General features: G+C 34.9%; 1 protein-coding gene across 4 annotated transcripts in view; it reads left to right on the plus strand.

Moving 5' to 3' along the window:
- Positions 1-20,499, plus strand: part of LOC149796113 (uncharacterized) — a 62,153-nt gene that overhangs the window by 23,762 nt on the left and 17,892 nt on the right. For 2 of the 4 annotated variants that reach the window (XM_089966036.1, XM_089966035.1), the window contains exons 2-3: positions 4,350-4,431; positions 12,741-20,282. In XM_089966036.1, the coding sequence (XP_089822162.1) occupies positions 4,365-4,431; positions 12,741-13,171 (498 nt within the window). In that variant the 5' untranslated portion in view covers positions 4,350-4,364 and the 3' untranslated portion in view covers positions 13,172-20,282. Of the gene's footprint in view, positions 1-4,349; positions 4,432-9,466; positions 9,570-12,740; positions 20,283-20,499 lie in introns of those variants that run through there. The other 2 variants (XM_089966038.1, XM_089966037.1) reach the window with 2 other exon arrangements.

The raw sequence follows: 20,499 nt of genomic DNA on the forward strand, positions 1-20,499 counted from the left end.
TACTTGAAGAAAGAAATTCAGTATTTGCTGGAGAAAGATTTCATAGAGTCTAGTAAAGGTGACTGGAATTCACCATATATACTTGTTCCGAAACCAGATAAAACTTTCCGTATGTGAACTGTATTGATAAGATCGGAAATTTCACATATGTCACTGAAAAGAATTTGGCAAATTCAACTGACGAAAAGAACAAAGGAAATTTCGGCATTCGTGACTCCAGATGGACTTATCAATATAAAGTGATTCCATCTGGAATGAAATGGTCGCCAAGTACTTTTCAACGTCTAATGAATATGATCACCTGTGGTCTAGATCATCTAGAACAGTGCTGTCCAACCTTTTTGACACCATGGACCACTGAAAAATGTTTTTCTCGAAGCCGAGGGCCGCAGCAGAAAACTGAAAAGCAACGACTTCATAGCTGCTCGAGCTCTGGCGGGCCATTCATATTCAGCCCGCAGGCTGTGGGTTGGACAGCACTAATCTAGAAAGACACATGGAAAGAACATTTAGCAACAATTCGGAAATTCTTTGAGAGACTCACAAATGCAAGTTTGACAATTGATCCAAAAGTAAGTTCTGCCGTGCTAGTGTAATTTTCCTAGGACATATCGTGGGACATGGACAAGTTAAACATATAGATGCTAAGGTCAAGGCTATCTCTGAATTCCCCATGCCTGTTAGTAAAAAGCAACTGATGCGATGTTTGGGTATGGCTGGATGCTATCGGAAAGTTTGTTCCAATTTGTCTATAATTGCTGAAGCCCTGACAAATATATTAAGAAAAACAAGTTTCTTTGGAATGAAAAATGTCAGGAGTCTTTAGATAAGTTAAAAACCATACTTAAAAGCGCGCCAGTTCTTACAGCTCCAAATTTCATTGAATCTGTATAGTGATGCAAGGAATATTATGGTTGGGGCAATAGTGATTCAACAAGACGAAAGTGGTGTTGTTCGTCCAGTGTGCTATTTTTCTAAGCAATTAAATAAGCACCAAAGAAATTACTCAGTAATCGAGTAGGAATGTTTGGCTTTGATATTGCATTACAACATTTTGAAGTTTACATTTGTTCAACTCCTTCTTCGATTATTGTGTTTAGTGACTACAACCCCCTTACTTTCATGGGCAAGATCAAAAAAAAAAAATAAAACAATTCAAAAAAACAAAAAAAAAAAATAAAAAAAAAAATAAAATCAAAGATTATTTAGGTGGAGTTTGTGGTTACAGGAGTATGATATTGACATCAGGCACATGAAGGGACACTATAATTTAATAGCAGATGCACTTTCCCGTGAATAGAAGTGTATTATTTCATGCACACTGTTTCCATTTCATAAGAGTTCATATGCTTTTTTATCTCATGTATAATTAATCTATGGTAAAAAGAAAGTTTATTATATAAATCTTACTTTTGCTTTTTGGGGGAAGTGTTATGTATAATTGATTTAATTTATATTTGATTTAATTTAATTGTTTGTTAGTTTTAATTAAATTTTTGTTATTCCATTAAATGTTATAGTAATGTAATTTTGTTTACTGGAATTTGACATTTTCCAGAAATTAGTTTGACCTGGTTATTTTTGTAAACACCTAATAATAGAACTTTGTATCTTTTTGCTGCCATAGTTCCTGACCTTGATTTAAAATCATTATGGGTTCTTGTAAACAACATTTTTTAAAATTCATTCTTAATGTGTGATTTAAAGGGTGAAATCGAGGCTATATTGGGAGTACGTGATATAAAGCTTCTACCTTGTTCTGGAAAGTGACCACTTGACCCTCATACATGAATCTGTTTTGCACAGTAGCTAGGTTTAATAACGATGTTTTGAGAAATAATCTGAGTTGTGCTTTTAAGCACTTAGATACCAAGGTGTTTTTGTTTGTTGCTACTGATTGTAGTTTTATATTTTAATTTTTCTTCAATTTATTTGGATTCTAGGAGATTAATTCTTTTCCCTGCAATGTTCAAGTGCTCATACACAATTCCTGGACAAAGACATTTATTGAAATTTTATTCGGAATTTAAATACCGGATTATTTTCTATGGTACAACAAAGAACTGTTGACACATCAGTGCTATACTAGTTATAGTATAGGTATTCGCCTTCCATTTTGGATTTTCTTCAGGACTCGAACTCAGATTCATTAGAACGTTTTATTACTAGGACTAATAGTTTATAATACTTTGATTATTCTTGGATTATTTTTGGTTTTGATTCTCAAAACCGTAAGTTTTTTTTCTTCCCATTTTTACCTTGCTTTCCTTGGGAACTCAATTATTATATGTATAAACTTGTATATATTAGCTTCAGGGTGACTTTTAGTTTTTTTTCCAAATTTTTACCCTAGTCTTACTTTTGTCTGAATGCATGAAGCTGTCTGCGAATGGGTAAGTAATGGGATCCCACTTTTTTTGAAGTTGCAGGGTTAACTGTTACAACATAATACAAACACTGAGCCATACACTGCCAAGCTTGATTTTCTGTTTGATATGTGCAGCTCTTAGCGAATGTAAGCTTTAGATATTTGTTCATTATTATCAATTCACTGATTATGCCTAGTATATTCTTCTTTATAAGCTGACCTAACATATGATATTGAATGTTGCAGTTCCGTACTCCTTCCTTCGAAAAACATTTCAGCCACAGCCCTAAAGCTCAGTAATCCCACTTTGCCAGGAATTCGTTTTATTTCATCTTTATACAGCATATCACATTTAATTAACTTGATTCTGAAACAAACTTTTAACATATTTTTTGATAGTATGTTTAAGATCAAAATCCTTACGTTCGGGACCTGGTGTCCTTTGCGTTGCAGTTACATTTTTCCTTTCACAATCATGACATAATTTGCATATAGCTAATAAAATATTGTTTCGTCGTTTATCGGCCAATGGGAATGCCCTGTTTCCACGATTCATTCCATGAATCTCTCTGGTATTCGGTTTTCTTTAATGTATCCACTAAATTCTGTCGGCCTATCATAAGAGAAAGTGTTAATCACCAGCCTTGTGCGTGGCCCTATATAAATTATGTAAAGTTGCCATCGGAATAGTACACATATGATATTCACTTGAAACGGAAGGTATATATGTGTATGACACTAATCCAAACGGCTGATTTGATGACTATTTATGCCGATTAATATGTGAATTCCTCTAACAAACAAAATCCAAAAATCTTGGTCCTATTTTTCTAAATACGGTATACAATAAATTGTAAGTGTTCCAAACACCGTGTAAGGATTTATAATAAGATGGATTCAAAATGTGGTGACTAAGGTTTATCAAAAAGAGACTTGTGGTCTATCGTGTGCTGAAAATGGCATTAAACCCACAGCAACAAAGTTATGAACCGACTGGCGATTAACAGTTGCCATAATCTCCTTGTTTGCTCAGATCAATCCTAAGCTCTTTACCAAATCACATTACAATAGCTTCAACATGATAGCCTGCACACAACATGATTGATACTCACTTTGTAGAAATGGATTAAATAAAAGAATTTCGCCGACAAAAAAGGGCTGATGAAATGATACGTTGCACTTCATCACGTCTATGAAATTTTAGCCAAGCCGATACAGAATGGTTGTGTGCCTTAAAAACGGAAATACCAGAAGGAAATCGAGGGTATAGGCGGAACGAAGTATTTGGAATTTTCGTACCTTCTCTCTTATATATTATGATAGAGAGGGTACTATGTCAGAACGGGCGATGGGGGTAATCTAAGGCATTTTTGTTACTCTGTATGATTTTTTCCTTTAGATTATTGTTTTTTTTTTTTTATCAACATCAAGCTCGCGTCGAGCACCTGTGGTTTTATTCTGATGATGTTGATAATAATTATTGCACATTAAAAGGTTTGGTTACATTGTTAAGTTGCCGAAATCTCCTCTTTATGTTTACTTAGCACATTAATGAGCAATATTTTCGTTTTTGCCCTTGCGTGTAGCACTCATATTCCTATTAGGTTTTCACATAATTAATTGCTGATGTGGCGGTCGCTGACAAACATCAAAGCGGAAATTTCATTCTCAGACATGCAGTCGCTGAACTGACTGTCGCGGAAAAACCGGTAAACCACATCATACCTGTAAATAACTGTTCTTAATTATTGACAGGACCAGGCATACATCAATATCTTGTCCAATCTCAATTATGAATGTATTTATATCAAATGAAACACATATCAACTATTAATTAATTCATTAATGAGAATATTATTTTTGAGATCATTTATTCATGTTCATAATGCGGGGTTTGTTTTCATCTGGCAGACATACATGAATTCTAGTATCATCATTAATTAACTTCTAAATATATTCATCATTTTTCTTTTTTTTTCAGACTAACACATCAGCAATGGTCATTTATGCAAGAGTTACGATCATCTTGATTTTTGCATCTATTCTCTTAAGAGAAGTAGACAGTAAGTCCATAGCAATATTGTCAAAACATATTTCATTTCTAACTTTACTGTTTGAAGACAATTTGAAATGGCCTCTTGTCTGGTCTGCAGCCATCAACATTTACTTTAGGTGTACATGGTTGACAGTTTATACAAAATTGTTTAAGTCAGATTTGATCAAGCTGTGTGGGGTTATTTCTTATGACATTGTATCAAAGTTCTCACCAACCATTTGATATTTATGTGCTTTCAAAACCAGCAGCAATGACAGTGAGTCAGTCACCAATTTTAAGAGATTTCTATCGAGCAAAGATATATGAAGCTTGCAATGGGGCAAACATGTCATTTTGCTGCAGCTATTGAAGTTCACAACAGACATTAAATGAAACTTGTGAGACATGCTTTTTCGTTGGCTGGCATGACATCATATGATTGGCAGTAATATACCATACTGCACTGTCTTGAATTATTAACTTTTATGTAAAATCATTTTCTTTTTTCTGATGTCATACAGCTAATTTTATACTTTTAATATTCTTAGATGAGTTTTGTGCAAAATCATGAAATTAAAAATTATTGACTCTGGTGCAGTGAATACAATTATTGACCTTTCTTGAGGTGTGCATAAAGTTGTATCAATCAGTTAACCTTAAATTGACCACTGTAAAGATGAAGTCATTATGGTGGATTTGCTGGTTCATAATACTTAATATTTAAAAAAGTATTACAGGCTCAGTTTTCTAAAAGCACAAGTCCCTAAGACGAGTGAGTTGCAACTGCTACTCATCCTTGACCTCATTGTTCTCAACACAGTACACCCTTCTTTCACTACTTACTCTCTCACTAAGAAGGCACATGTTCCTGATGGAATCTTGTTACCAAAATGGGTAAAATTATATAAATATAAATTTATATTCATCGAGAAGACATCAGGTTAAAACCCTTTTAATATCTTGTCCCTGAGATAAGTGCATAATAAAAAAAGGTATATGATTCTAAAACTTACAATTTTGCATACCGAACTCTCCACTTATTAATGGCATGAATGTTTACAGTCAACATTTTGTTATCTTTGGACTGGTCAGACATAGTCCCATAATGTAAGACACTGACCTAAGTAGTTGTCATAACAGGGGAGGAAGCAAAATGAAGATTACTGATAAGCATAAAGTATTTGAAAGTTTATACACCATGACTTTGATTAAGTTCAACCACACAGCTGTTTTCTTGACATTATGTACTTTATGAATGAATTATAATGAAATGAATTTTGTGAAAGTTGGTGAACATTGGCAGATGCACTTAAAATATTTCTTATGAATGTATGCTGGCAACATTTTTCTTGCGAAATGGAATTACATACTTATACAGATATTAGCTGGTGTTTTCATCTTGGCATTGTATCAATAAAGCTGTAATCTTGTTTTATGTATGTTTAAGATGTATTGCTTGTTGTCTTTTCTCCATGATTAAATGTTATTTATATCTGTACAGTATTTTGTAACTGACCTTAGTCCAAAATCAAATTAATGATCTACCTGACTAGTGACATTTATATTGTATACAGCACAATGCATAGGATTAGCTAATATTTCTCTATGTTTAAATCAATATAGATTAAATATTCAGATCATGATTATAGGAGGTAGACATGTTTATTTTGATCTGAGTCTAGGACATTAGGTTTTCACTTGGAAATTCCTAATCTTGACAACTTTGAATGTTTTAGAAAGGAAACTGACCTTCATCTTGGATCTATTATTGTGTTTTAGCTTTTTATATCAATGTTGTTTACTTGAATCAATTACTCGTTCCTACCTTAACATTTGAAGCAGAGTCAGTTTATTGTTGTTTTCAGTTTTGAATTTGGGTGGATTTATGTATTTAAATGATTCACTGGAATAAAAAAATGCTATTTAGTACTTCTTGTGCTAAATAATTTGTTTGGAATTTTAGTGAATTCAGTCAAGGGCATTTTAGATTATATTATTGTGATACATCAAAAGACTATTAACATATCGCATCATTCCAGAACATGGGCACACTACCACATTTGAGACAACAGGCACGGTAATACATCCAACATTATAATTAATTTGGAACACCACTGGAATTCATTTGGAACTCCATATATTTGGACTTGTGATGGAACTCTTAGGACTATTTGGGATTTAATTCACATTACTGTAAGTTCCTTTTAAATTTTCACTTTGTATTCCTGGGAAAAAAGTTATTTACTGAATTTGACAAAACTTATTGGTTTTCATACTTTTCTGTTGCTTGATTTAAGACCTTAGTCATAACTGTTCATAATTTGGGTGATCTTGGACAAGTGTAACCATCCTGACATTTTGACGTACTTCGGCTGTTAACTTCATTCTAGCAATATCATTAGGAAAAAGAGGGCTAGGTGTGAAATTGCAAACCTTGTTTGATATTATATAGTGAAGAATTGTCCTCACTATGAACATAATAGTTTCATGATTTTCACATTTTAATATGAAACTTGCATCAGGTACCTGTGTGAAAGCCGGCTTCATTTTCAGGATGATTGTGACTGACAACAAGCAAGAAGACTAGACAAAATTAATTGATAATTGACACATGCTACTTATCCCAGCCAACTAATTGATAATTGACACATGCTACTCGTCATGAACAACTAATTGATAATTGACACATGCTACTCGTCATGGACAAATGATTGATAATTGACACATGCTACTCGTCATGGACAATTAATTGATAATTGACACATGCTACTCATCCTAGCCAACTAAATGATAATTGACACATGCTACTCGTCATGGACAACTAATTGATAATTGACACATGCTATTCATCCCAGCCAACTAATTGATAATTGACACATGCTACTCATCCCAGCCAACTAATTGATAATTGACACATGCTACTCGTCATGGACAACTAATTGATAATTGACACATGCTACTCATCCCAGCCAACTAATTGATAATTGACACATGCTACTCGTCATGGACAATTAATTGATAATTGACACATGCTACTCATCCCAGCCAACTAATTGATAATTGACACATGCTACTCATCATGGACAACTAATTGATAATTGACACATGCTACTCGTCATGGACAATTAATTGATAATTGACACATGCTACTCATCCCAGCCAACTAATTGATAATTGACACATGCTACTCGTCATGGACAATTAATTGATAATTGATACATGCTATTCATCCCAGCCAATTAATTGATAATTGACACATGCTACTCATCCCAGCTAGGATTAGAGGATGAGCAGTTTTACTGAGCCATGCAAGGGTTTGTAATTGTTTTACTGTAGGTATCATTTTAACATTAAGAAATTGTTCTTTTTCAAAAAGTTAGACCACATAGAACATGTTAAGTTCAACATCTTTTAATTGTTTTAGAATGTGTGGCTGGCTGGCTGTGTGTATATATGTATGTATGTATGTACGTATGTATGTATGTATGTATGTATGTATGTATGTATGTATGTGTGTCTGTGTGTGTGTATGTATGTATGTATGTATGTATGTGTGTCTTTGTGTGTGTGTGTGTATTTGAATGTAGGTCTTAAAATAAGTAGTAGAAAGAAAAAGTGAAATCAACAGTTCACACAAAATTAACAAGCTACTTACTTCTCTAAGTGAAAATTTAAGATACACAATAAATTCCATATAATCCAAAATGTCTTATCACAAGTCCAAGAGTATAGAGCATTAGAAAATTATTTCATTTGTCTTGAATGTCCTGATGTACTACAGTGATGTAATCCTGAATGTCACAGAATGAATTCACAATAATTATAAAAAAATGTGTTAATCCAATGTCAGTGAGCACTTAGTAAATCAAGTGAATGATTTAAATAAATGATTCCTCTTGAATTATATTTTGACACAACTGCAAACTCTGATCATGCATTTCCACATCTTGTAAGAATTGGGATTATTTAAATTTGATTAGCACATTTTAAATGAATTATCACATTGTCTCTCCCATGCAGCACTATGAATATAACAGTTGTAATATATATATGGTATTCAAAAATGAAATGGGTCCATTGACCTAATATAACGTACAAGCCTATAAGAACCATCATTTAGTCTACATATGTATAAACTGTCATAACACCAGACTCCCAATCCTTATCATTGTCATCATTTAAATTGTTACCCTTTGTATAATTTGTCATTCTTTGCTCAGTCCATTGTATTCAAAATTCTATTATTTCATGACTATGTCTTCCATAATAGTCTCCCATGCATCAAGCACACAATTGCATAAAAAATCAACTGCTGGTAACTTACCATAGGTTCCCTGCTTTGTTATCTTCTTAGGACTTGGAGCCATCAGTGGTTAGTTTTAACTCTTCCACAGCACAGATGTTGTGCAACCATGTGTCACAGCTTGATAGGTCCAGTGATACTGCAAGATACATTTCACAGACTGTAAGGGATGCTCTAAATATATCCCACACAAGTAATGATTTTAATTGTAGTAATCTGTATATGCTTTTGGGTTAACAGTAACGACAAGTTCAGAGGGCAGTTTTTGTTTTGGCACAATATTTGCTTGTGTTTGTCAGACAACTTACCACCATGGTAAAGTGATTCTCATGATTCTGTTCATTTTCGTCGTTCTCATGGAAGTATTCTTGTCACCATTAATGGTTTAATTTTGAGGGATTTCAAAATGCAATGTCATTTCATCCATATTTTTCAATTTGAACATGATCAGAGTTGTGTGCATTTAACCTGAGGGTTTAATGCTAGCATCCCCTGTCTCCTTCACAACCATGTCATACAGCAGCTCTAGAGAATCAAGCTTCATTAGCTACTTCCCCAGAACACATACAAATTCCCTCAATCAGGGTGTGATATATATATATGCATGTACACCTTATTGGATTTAAATATGTACATACCTGTATAGTGACTATTATGTTTAGGTATCTCAAAACAGCAATGAAAAATGGTAGCATATTAGAATACAAACTCAAGTCTTTGGTAGAAACTTCATTCTTTTAAAAATTTCAAACCTTTTCAGCAGGAACATCATCACAAGACTCATCTTACATCAAAATAGGTTGCCTCCAAAACTTGCCTCATATGACATACAGGAGTGTGGATTTTACATCACCACAGTTTAGGTGGGTGAATGTGGGGATGGTAATTGTTTGAGGTTAATGAAAACTTGTTTGAATCTAATGAACATGCCATTTCAGTTGTTTGATGCCTAAAATTTAACATGGCAACATCTGTTTCATATGAAAAATTATCACAAATAACATGACATCTTGTCATAAGGAACTTGCAGTATATATATATATATATATATATATATATATATATATATATATATATATATATATATATATATATATCCATATCCTGTTGGTCAGTATAAGGTTTTACTGGTTTCATAAAACTTCTTATTCAGATCAACAAAGTTCTGTTATTGCATAGTAATAAATAATATGACCATTTGAAAATTTTGTGAATTTAAGATAGAAATTATTTGTCAACATTCTAAAATTTAATTTGAAATAAGCACAATTGTAAGATTCTGTTTATCACATCATGACAGATTATGATATTATCGGACCATATTACAGATTAGTGTAGTGAATTGACTTGATATACATTTGTGTGCCTCATTTGTTATTCCTTTCCTTTGCATGATGATATTATGTTATTATGTGATATCATGAGTTATTACACATGCTACATATATGAAAATTATGATATGGGTATATTAAGAAGAATAATGCAGTAATATTGTAATACATTAATTATCACACACTATTCCAATATTTAGTTCATATTTCGTAAAAGCAGTGAGCCAGGTATTTTTGTTTGCTGGAATTTAGGGTGCTAAAGGCACCTACATTTGTTTTTATGCCCTCATTACTTATCTATTGGGTAGTCATATAGAGTTAACTGTCACCCACAAATTTCATTTCCATGCAGTAACTTCTGAATGACTAGGTGAATTAAAGTTTTGGTATAAAGCTTTATATTGAATTAACCTGCTGGTATTTAAAAAATAATTTTTGTCATTTTTAACAAAATTTAAACAGGTTTTTGCCACTTGTTGACTTTAAACTCTGCCATTCAGAGATGCTATACTGGCAGTGTCAGCTTCATTATTACTTGATACTTTTCCCTCACAGAAATTATGATAGACTTGGGCCCCACTTTGTTTGATACATTGCATAATAAGTAAAACCTCACTATTATGCATTTACTGTGTAGAGGATCATTAACAGCATAGTAAACCATGAGTATGTATGATAACTGCAGATAATGGGCAGGGAAAAATCCATGGTATTGGCATTTGTGATATTTTTGTTTTGAATATAGTATTTACACAGGTTCCCATAGGATTTGCAGAATCAGTCAAGATTAACATGTACATTGTATATAATCTGTGCTTTATCTGTTTCATCTTTTTTGAAATGCCCAATTACTGCTGTATATTAACATGTTCATGACACATGCAACAAGTTTTTGTTTATATGAAATGACATCATTTTGAACCAATAATAATGACCAGAGTTGATAGCAATGGGTGTCTCACAAAGGGCCTGACTTACTACAGTTTATTTGGCCGGACTTTAAATGGAAGAACTTGTATTAGAATATAAAGGTTGTACAATGGGCATTTAGGGGCTATAACTCCTCCAAATGATGATGCAAAATGGTGAAAATCAAAATCATTTAATTTATTAATATAAAGCTTCACACAAAATTTGGTTTAAATCACACATGTCATGGTAATATAATTCTGAAGAAATAAAAATTTGGGAAAACTGGCAATCAGGGGACATAACTCTGCTAAACTTTACCGTGGAATGCAGTGCTGTAGTAGCAATGTATTCTTTACTTTGGATTTTTTTTTTTTATGATAGTTAAATTCAGTAATCCACTAAGAGCATGAGAGCAAAGAAAACAGGTTTGGTTGAACAGCAATCATTATCAAAGACTTGACCAGTGGTGGTTCCAGTCAACTCCTAAATAATCTGCTTATCTTCTGGTCAGTAAGGCATTACATATTATATCTGTGTGTATGTATCTAAAATATTTAGTATAAACTGTGGAATGGAACCACAGAGCAGCCAAGAAACTGTTACTCAGAATGACAAAATATTTGAGTTGTTAAGATCAAATTATCACATCGCAGTTTAGTTTTTTATTATGACTAGTGAACTTTATTGAAAGAGCTAATTACTAAAAAGCTGAAAGGATAAACTAACAAAACCAACAGTAGGAAGAGGAATAGAGACTATTTATCTGGCTATTGTGTTTTTTCAAGATTAAAATGTGTTGCACAAAATATGTATATCCTTTTAAAAGTAGTTTGTAGTATATACTTCTGATTCAATTCATTTGGTACAATTCAAGAATATCAGCTTTGCTGCCAATTGTGTATTTTGAACTGGAAACTCTGAGTGGATGTTTTCATGTTTAAACCACACATATGTCTTGTAAATATGTAGAAAAAGTATTTAATATTTCAAGAGAAAAATCACATTATTCCTCAGTATTCATCCTCAAAGATAGTGTCTGAATGCACAGCTGTGCTCACTTCTTTACTATGCAACAGCTTCTGGAAATAACTGCCCTGCAGAGAGATGTTAAGTCATAATAGGACCAATACTAAGCAATGGATTCATACTTATGGGGCCACATAGTAGTCATGAGTTATGGCATCTTTAGGACCCTGGTTGGTGATGACATAATGTCTCATTTGCCCCTCACCGGGTTAATATTCTGTTAACTTAAATAACATGTACAGGTAATAATGGATAAACTTTGAAGCCTGATAGAACTCTAAAGTGTTAATTTTCATTTGCCTGTATAAGCAAATAACAACTTATATTTACTTTAACACTGTGGATTCAGGGATAATACAGTTTGGTGTTGAAGTTTGTGAGAGTAATACACATCAAAGAACTTTTAAATATCCATTGGGTCCAAGCATAGATCTAATCTCAATAAAATATATCAAAATTGTGTAAAATTTCCAATCTCAGCAATTTACTCCTTCAAACTTTACTCCCAATTAATATTTTTATCCCTAAATTGATAGGCTCAGGCCCATTCCCAATAACCCCAAGAAAAATCCCTGCAATGTTTGTACAGGCAATTAAAAGAAAGGTCTTTGTCAGAAACTTTATTTGAATTGACTCTTTCTAGGAGGCTGAGTTCCTATTCTTCAAATCAGAGTAATTTATAATACAACTGAAGAGTGTAGGGTAATAATGCAAATGACCTGTTGTTCTAAGTAATATTATTTGTGTTTTTTGTTTTTTCTTCAGATGGAAACAGTGTAAAGTTGATCCCAGATTCAGAAGCATTTGTAAAAGAAGGAGAAACGCTGGATTTGAAGTGTGAATACAGTGGATCATCTCATCCTGACTTTATAAACTGGTACTTGAATGGTGATCGTTTTGGCTTAGTAATATCTGCAAATGACTGTAGTTATTACATAAAACCTAATGTTTATGAAACTGACCGCTACAAGCCAGCATGCAATACTACCAGTTTTACCTTGAGAATTGTCAATATTTCAAAAACAAATGATGATGGTGACCAATGGGGATGTGACAGTACCATCATCGGTATGGATCCACCAAGCAAGGCATCAACAACAATCAGAGTGTTAGAAGAAGGCCAGAAAGGGGGTATGGTACATGTATCAAATGTAATTGAAGCTCAGTACAAAGCTAGCACTACACAGACGTACTGATGCAATTAAATACATAATGTTTAGCTCACTTGGCTAACAACCATGTGAATTTAGTGCAGGGATTAGTCTAGGAATGTTTCTTCTTACGCTGTTTTGGGAAAATTTGCATGAGTTGATATCCCTATTGGGAAGTGCATTTCTATAATAATATTGAGCAATACAATATTATTGGCAAAAAGTGGTGTAACTATGAGTGACAAATCAAATGTTACCTTTTCAAAGTGAGTATTATGTGTACTGTCTCCATGTTGTAAAGATTGATTGGTTCATTTGGCTGATGGCAAATATACCAAGCAGATCTGTCATGTTACATACTGCTAAAGCTATATTTTATTCTTGACCTGATTTTGGCAGGTGCATCTGAACCACTGAGGAAATACCCCATCCCAAAATGTTCACTGCTGACCCCTCTTATGCATTTTAAACATGGAAATAATCAGAGTGGATATAAGTTGTAGTTTTTAAACCCCATTCTGCCCATTATTTTCATGACATCATGGAGGGAGTGACCAGGGAATGAAATTTGTGCTATTGACCCCTTCCTTCCAAAGAGGAGGGCAATAACATTAGCAACTCACACCCTCTTCTGCAAACTTTCACCTTTTTCAGAGTCCCAGATGGTGCTAAATAAGGCTTATTTTGCAGAGGCTGGTCCTTTCTACAATAAAAGGTTACCTGTTTCACCTCTGAGATATTCCACTTCATTCAAGGGCCCCAGTTTTTTCTCACCATTCCCAACTGTTATTTAAGCAGGAAGAGATATACAGCCTTCTAAGGAAGGACTCAGTAAAGACGGTGAAAAATGCCAGAAGTCTGCAATTTTATTATTGTATTTTAGTAGCATCAAATAGAGGGGAAAAAGTTTCAACTTATGTCTTTCTCCTTTGAGCATTTCTTCTGAAGAAGTGGTTCCAAATGGAAACAGCCTCAGCCAGGTATGTTTTAGGCAGAATGATTGTATGGTCTCCATAACTTCTCCAGGATGCTTATCTTCACTTTCCCATCTTCCTAACCTATTGTTAAATTTGGGGCTGTACCTTTTGGCCTAGCTTCTGTTACCAAAGCCTTCAACACGGTGATGTGTGTAACAGTGACAGTGGCTCATTGAAGGTTATGAGGAATTTTCATCTTATAGTACTTTGATGACTGTTTGATGCACAACATCCTCAGATGACAGCCCTTATATCTGTTGCTCGTTTGGTAGATGTTGACTTGAAAAAGCCTTATCCCTCCTCACATCCTTCAACTTATGCCTGGCTTATATCAAAGGTTCTATTTGCCAAGAAATACTTTCAAGCAAGGTTACATTATGCATTCTAGCGTTTATAATGTGAAGTAAAGAATTTTGTTTAATAGGTGCAGTAACAAATGCATTGCTGCTATATGTTCCCCTTTAACAATATTTGCTGATTTGCTGATTTTTAGCTGTTTCTCTTCAAAGAAAGGATAGCACAGTATCCATCATTAGAGGTTATTGAACACCTTTCTTTTGGTACTCTGAAGTATTAGTTTAGACCTACATCTTTCAGAATGAATTGAGTACTTTGAGGTCTAGAGACCTGTCTTGTGCTCGTTAATGCTGGTGTGAAACCTCATATATATTATTTGTTCCTATCTTAACCTCCTTAGAAACATTTGAGTGTGGCTTCCATTGACAACCATACCCTTAAAACGATCATCCTGCTCTTCCTAAAATCAGTGAGGTAAAGTGATGGAATTCGTGCTTAGTGAGTTGAAAAGAGTTGCTGACATTTCAATTGTAACTATGATTAAGTCTCTCTGGCAAGTTAACTTAGGTTTTTTGGCCAGGAATTAGCTACCGTTGGTAGCACCTGATTCTACAGAAACTCGTAATCTCTGCAATGTCTGGGTAGGGAATGATCAAGATAGGTGCAGTTTTTCACCTGGAGCTTTACAGTACCATCTATCTAAATTTTAAAAAGGGTCATAAGCCATATATTTTATCTTTTTAAAGGTTTTCTGATATTTTCCCATCCACTATCTTATGGTAGATTTCTAAGCATCTTTGGGTCTCTTGGGCCTCTTTGAATCATTCATTTTTTGGATGATGGCATGAAATTCACCTTTGCATATTCTCGCTCCACTTTCCCATTATATTACCTTCAATCAGTGGCAAATTAGAGTTAGGTATTGATGCATTGAATCCAGTTGTATCAGGCCATCCTCAAGTCAGCAATAGAAGATTGTACTGGCAACAATCAGGGCCAACAAGGGGGGGGGGGTCAACCTGGAAATATCCCCCAAGGCCAGGACCTGTAAGGGGGACCAGGCCGAACAACACTTTTTAATTTTATAACCCAGGGCCCATGAACATTCTCTATGACCCTGGCAACAATGGTAAGTTCACAAGTGTATTGTAGGCCATCAACCTCCTACTAGTCTTTTTTGTTAGGTAATTCAATACTAATATATTACTGCTAATAAAATTTACAGTGGGGGAACAAATTCCAGAAACTAACTGATATATCAAACTGAGATAATGTTTTTTTTTTAATTCTAGACTTCCAATTACTAACTGAAGGAGGGAATTATTTGTTTGGACTAGGGACTAGCTATTGGAAAAGATATAGCAATGTAATAATAACTAATAATTGTTACATTATTAAACAAAGTTATACCAAGCTAAAAACTGCATATTACCAAAGCCATGCAGGAAATTTTTGAAAACATTGTCAAAATTACGGTTCACAAGCATGTAACAATATTTCCAGTCAGTCTTTGAGCCATAATACATATTTGAAGTGGATAAAAACCTGAAAAAGCATGTAATTGTGAATAATGTAACCGCATCCTTTTTTTGTTGTTCTTTGTTTAAGTTTTCTTTCATCTGATGTTATAAATACAGCATAATCTGTGTGTGTTGGTGTATGTGTGACAAGCATAGGTATGTAGGTACTTGAATACTGTGAGTTTATATAAGTTTCATTATGGAAAGCTTTGTGTATTTAATATGAGTATTAATAAAACAAGATGACCACTATCGCTTAACCGGCTTGAAGCAGCTGTTCCGTTTTATAGTGCCGTTTTCATGATGTTTGTGCTTGTTGCCTGTCTTTATCTATGTTATTGTGTTCATTATTTATTGGCTGTTCAACTTGTATGTGTTTCTTCATCTCCTTGTTTTGGAAATGAGAACAATTAGACTTTTTCTCAGCTGTCTTGCTCCACTGTTTTTGAGCAAACCGCCATCACATGATACTCACCAGTCAACCTGTTTATGCTATGATGGACCCTCATTAATTGCTTTAAATGATCACTCCTTGGCTCTCCGCACTACATTGTGCTCTAGACTAAATGAACTGGGACTACATTCATCATTACCTAAATGTAAACGGAAGCGAAAAAACACCCAAAAACCTTGTTTCAAAGCTGGCCGGCATAGAACAGGACGAAGAATTCCAGTTATCTCCCTTATTTCCGCTCAAAATTTTAAAAACAATTTGACCATTAATTTAGATAACCTAATTCAAATCCCTATTAATTTGTCAACCTTTGTGTCAACTATCCAAGAGATACCTCTGCGTATTACATTATTAAATGCCCAGTCAGTAGGACCACCGGAAAAGTGCACAGGAATAGTTAATTTTATCAACGACCAGAATATTGACGTCTTTTTCCTGACAGAAACATGGCTAAAAACATCAGGCGATGAGCCCAAGTGTGCAGATCTAACACCCACTGGTTACTCCATCAATTCGTTCCCCCATAACTCTCATGGAGGTGGAACTGCTGTCATCACAAAGAACTCCATGATCAAATGTCTTAACCACAAAACAACATTCAGTTTCGACCACACATCGTTTGAACTAGTCCAAACCACACTCACACTGGAGCAAAGGTCAGTCCATTTTTTCTGCTTATACCGCCCTCCTCCTAGTAGAAAAATCAAGCTGGCTGAATCTCACTTTTTGGAGCAGTTTCCGAATCTCCTGGAGTATGGAAATTTGATAGGTGGCAACCTGATTATTATTGGAGATTTCAACTTTCACTTTGACTGTCCCGGAAACCCAAACACATCAAAACTCATAGATGCCATTAATGTTTTCAACCTCAGTCAGTTAACCAACCCACCCATAAACATGGTCACATTTTAGACTGGATTCTTCATAGATCTGATGATAACATTCTACGGTCCTCCCTGGTATCCCATGATCTTGCATCAGATCACATCTGCATTATATGCCATCTTGACGTGTCAGTCCCAAACCCTCCACCTTTATCTGCTACTAAGAGAAACCTCCGTATGATAAATAGAACCAAACTAATGCACAACATTCAAGCAAACCTAACAACTTGCTTACCTCCTACAGCGAAACAACTCGATAACTGCCTGCGTTCATTGATCGACAAACATGCCCCAGCTACCAAAGGCAGAGTATCAATTCAAAAGTGTTCTCCGTGGTATAGCAGTGTTAGGGACCAGCTTCACACTGCTAAAAGAGACCGCCGTAAAGCTGAGAGGCTTTGGCTTTCCACCAGACTTACTATCATAAGCAAATCTATGAAGCTGCTAAGAAGAATGTCACAAATATAGTTCATGCAGCGAAATCAACCCACTACACTCCTAAGATCATGGAAAGTTCTGCAAAGAGCTCTTAGAGATTATTAACAAGCTAATGTTTAGGAACAAATCTACACCACTTCCAACTACCTTCTCTCCAGCCGACCTTCCGGACATATTTGCAAATTTCTTCCGTGACAAAGTACAAACCATTAGAGATAAGCTTGACACCACAATTTCAATCGACTCGTCATCACCATACAGTTGGGATACAGAATTTGAGTGGCAACCATTAGTAACATTTGAACCTGTGTCTATGGATTTCGTACATACAATCCTGATGAAGAGTGCACCAAAGTCATGTGAACTTGATCCAATTCCAACATCACTGCTGCTTGAGTGCTTAGATCCAGTATTGCCTTCACTAACAGATGTTATTAATACCTCTCTCTCATCCGGGGAATTCCCATCATTTTTCAAAACTGCCATTGTAAAGCCTCTGCTGAAGAAATCAACACTAGACCATAACAATTTAAAGAACTACCGCCCAGTTTCTAATCTCCCATTCATATAAAAAATCTTGGAAAAGGTTGTTCTATCCCAGCTTGTATCTCATCTGAATTCAAACAGTTTTTTTAGCAATGTACAATCTGCATATTGCCCTTGCCACAGTACTGAAACTACTCTTCTAAAAGTAGTTAATGACATTATCTCTGCATTGGATAGCGGAAAGATTACAGTCCTCACCCTCCTTGATTTGTCTGCAGCGTTTGACACAATAGACCATGATATATTACTTCACCGTCTCCAGCATATATTTGGCATTCATGATACAGTCTTACTGTGGTTCAAGTCCTACTTGGTCAACAGGACACAAATAGTATCTGCAAATGGAATACACTCCAGCCCAGTTGATCTATGTTGTGGTGTTCCACAGGGGCCTGTTCTTGGACCTGTTCTCTTCATTCTATACACTCAGTCACTCTCAAGTGTCATAGATCATTATCCAGTGTCTCACCAATTGTACGCTGATGACACCCAAATATACAAATCTAGCCACCCAACTGAAGTTGATGCTACCATCCAAGGTGTAGAGAGGTGCATTTCTGATGTGAAATCATGGATGACATGTAACAAGCTGCAGATGAATGATGATAAAACTGAGGCCATTCTGATCAAACACAAAGACTTTCTCATTCACATCCTTTACCTGAAACAATAAATATCAGCAACACCAACATTAAATTCACAAAATCAGTATGAAACCTAGGTGTTACTCTGGACAGTACTCTCACATTGCACCAACATGTCATGAACATATGCAAGACTGCATATCTTGAGCTGAGATGCATCAGCTCCATTCACGAGTATTTTTCAGTTGATGCCACTAAAATACTTGTGTGTTCATTAGTACTTTCAAGACTGGACTATTGTAACTCAATTGTGTCGGGTTCATCTCAGTATCTACTCCAGAAACTTCAAAACACAGCTGCTCGGATCATCCTTAGAGTACCACGATGAGAGCACACCTCCCCGCTGCTCTGTACCCTACACTGGCTATCCATTCGATCCAGAATCAAACACAAAATATGTTCTCTGTGCTATGCTTCACTGATGGGTTCTAGTCCAACATACCTATCCGACCTCACCCATGTGTACACACCAGCAAGATACTTACGCTCCTCTTCTGACAACCGTAACTCATTATTCCCACTATGAAAACAAAGTCATATGGACAGCATTCATTTGCATACCAGGGCCCAGCAACGTGGAATGAATTGCCCACTGAATTTAGACACAAAGACACAGTGATCACGTTCAAGAGTGCTCTCAAAACTCACTTATTTCGACTGCAAGAACAAACTTAAAGACCTAATAATGTTTCCTACCTTAAATATTCTCAGCATGTTTTTTCTAATTTCATGTTGTTTGTGTTTGCAATCATATCATTATATATGTTTTTTATCTTATAGGTGTTGTCAAATGTTGTAAAGCGCTTAGAGCTTCTAAAGATTAGGCGCTATACAAAGTCATTATTATTATTATTATTATTATCTGTTGCAGTTGTGTAGTTGACTCTCTTCTGGACCCAAAAATGCTATTGACTATATGACGAGAATTTATCCTTCTTTAGGTGACTTCTGGAAAATTCCAATGTATAATCCATGATTTGGGCATCACAGTGTACATTAGCATGCATTCTTTCTCAGTTGTCCACATTATTATGTAACATTATTCTTCACAGCAAAATGCCATTGATTCAAATCATACATTGTGAATTGAGCATTTTCATTATGTGCATCATTTTTATAGTGTGATATTAACCTCTTATTTAATATTATTATGTTTGGAAATAGGTTTTCTAGTGTTAATGTCATCTTTGGTTATTTTGTTTCCTTAACTTTGCATTTACCAACCCCTGGTGTCTGAGTAACATCAGTGGTGAATGAGAATTATTTGATTCCTTTTTTTAGATGGTGTACATATTTAGTTACCCCTATCTTTGCTTATTTGGTCTGCTTTCTCATCTTCATTTGGGTATGCTGTTGTAATAAAGGAACATATAATTGGAATGCAGATTCCATTTAATCTGACTTGTTACTTTTGTTCACCTGAAGGAGGTTGCAGACCAGTTGTTAATTTCATGTGTGTGATTAGAAATTGAAAACCTTTAATTGCCCAAGTCAGCTTAGGACAGTAATATGAGCATTGTGGGGGTGTAGTGGTTGTCTAGGGGTGTGGTTCTTCTTATAGACTTTAACGAATTATGAGAAGTTCCCCTGGTCCTTATTCAGAAGGTTAATTC

The sequence above is a fragment of the Sinohyriopsis cumingii genome, chromosome 7 (assembly GCF_028554795.1).
Source record: "Sinohyriopsis cumingii isolate HCF-2022 chromosome 7, ASM2855479v2, whole genome shotgun sequence".
Taxonomy (NCBI): domain Eukaryota; kingdom Metazoa; phylum Mollusca; class Bivalvia; order Unionida; family Unionidae; genus Sinohyriopsis; species Sinohyriopsis cumingii.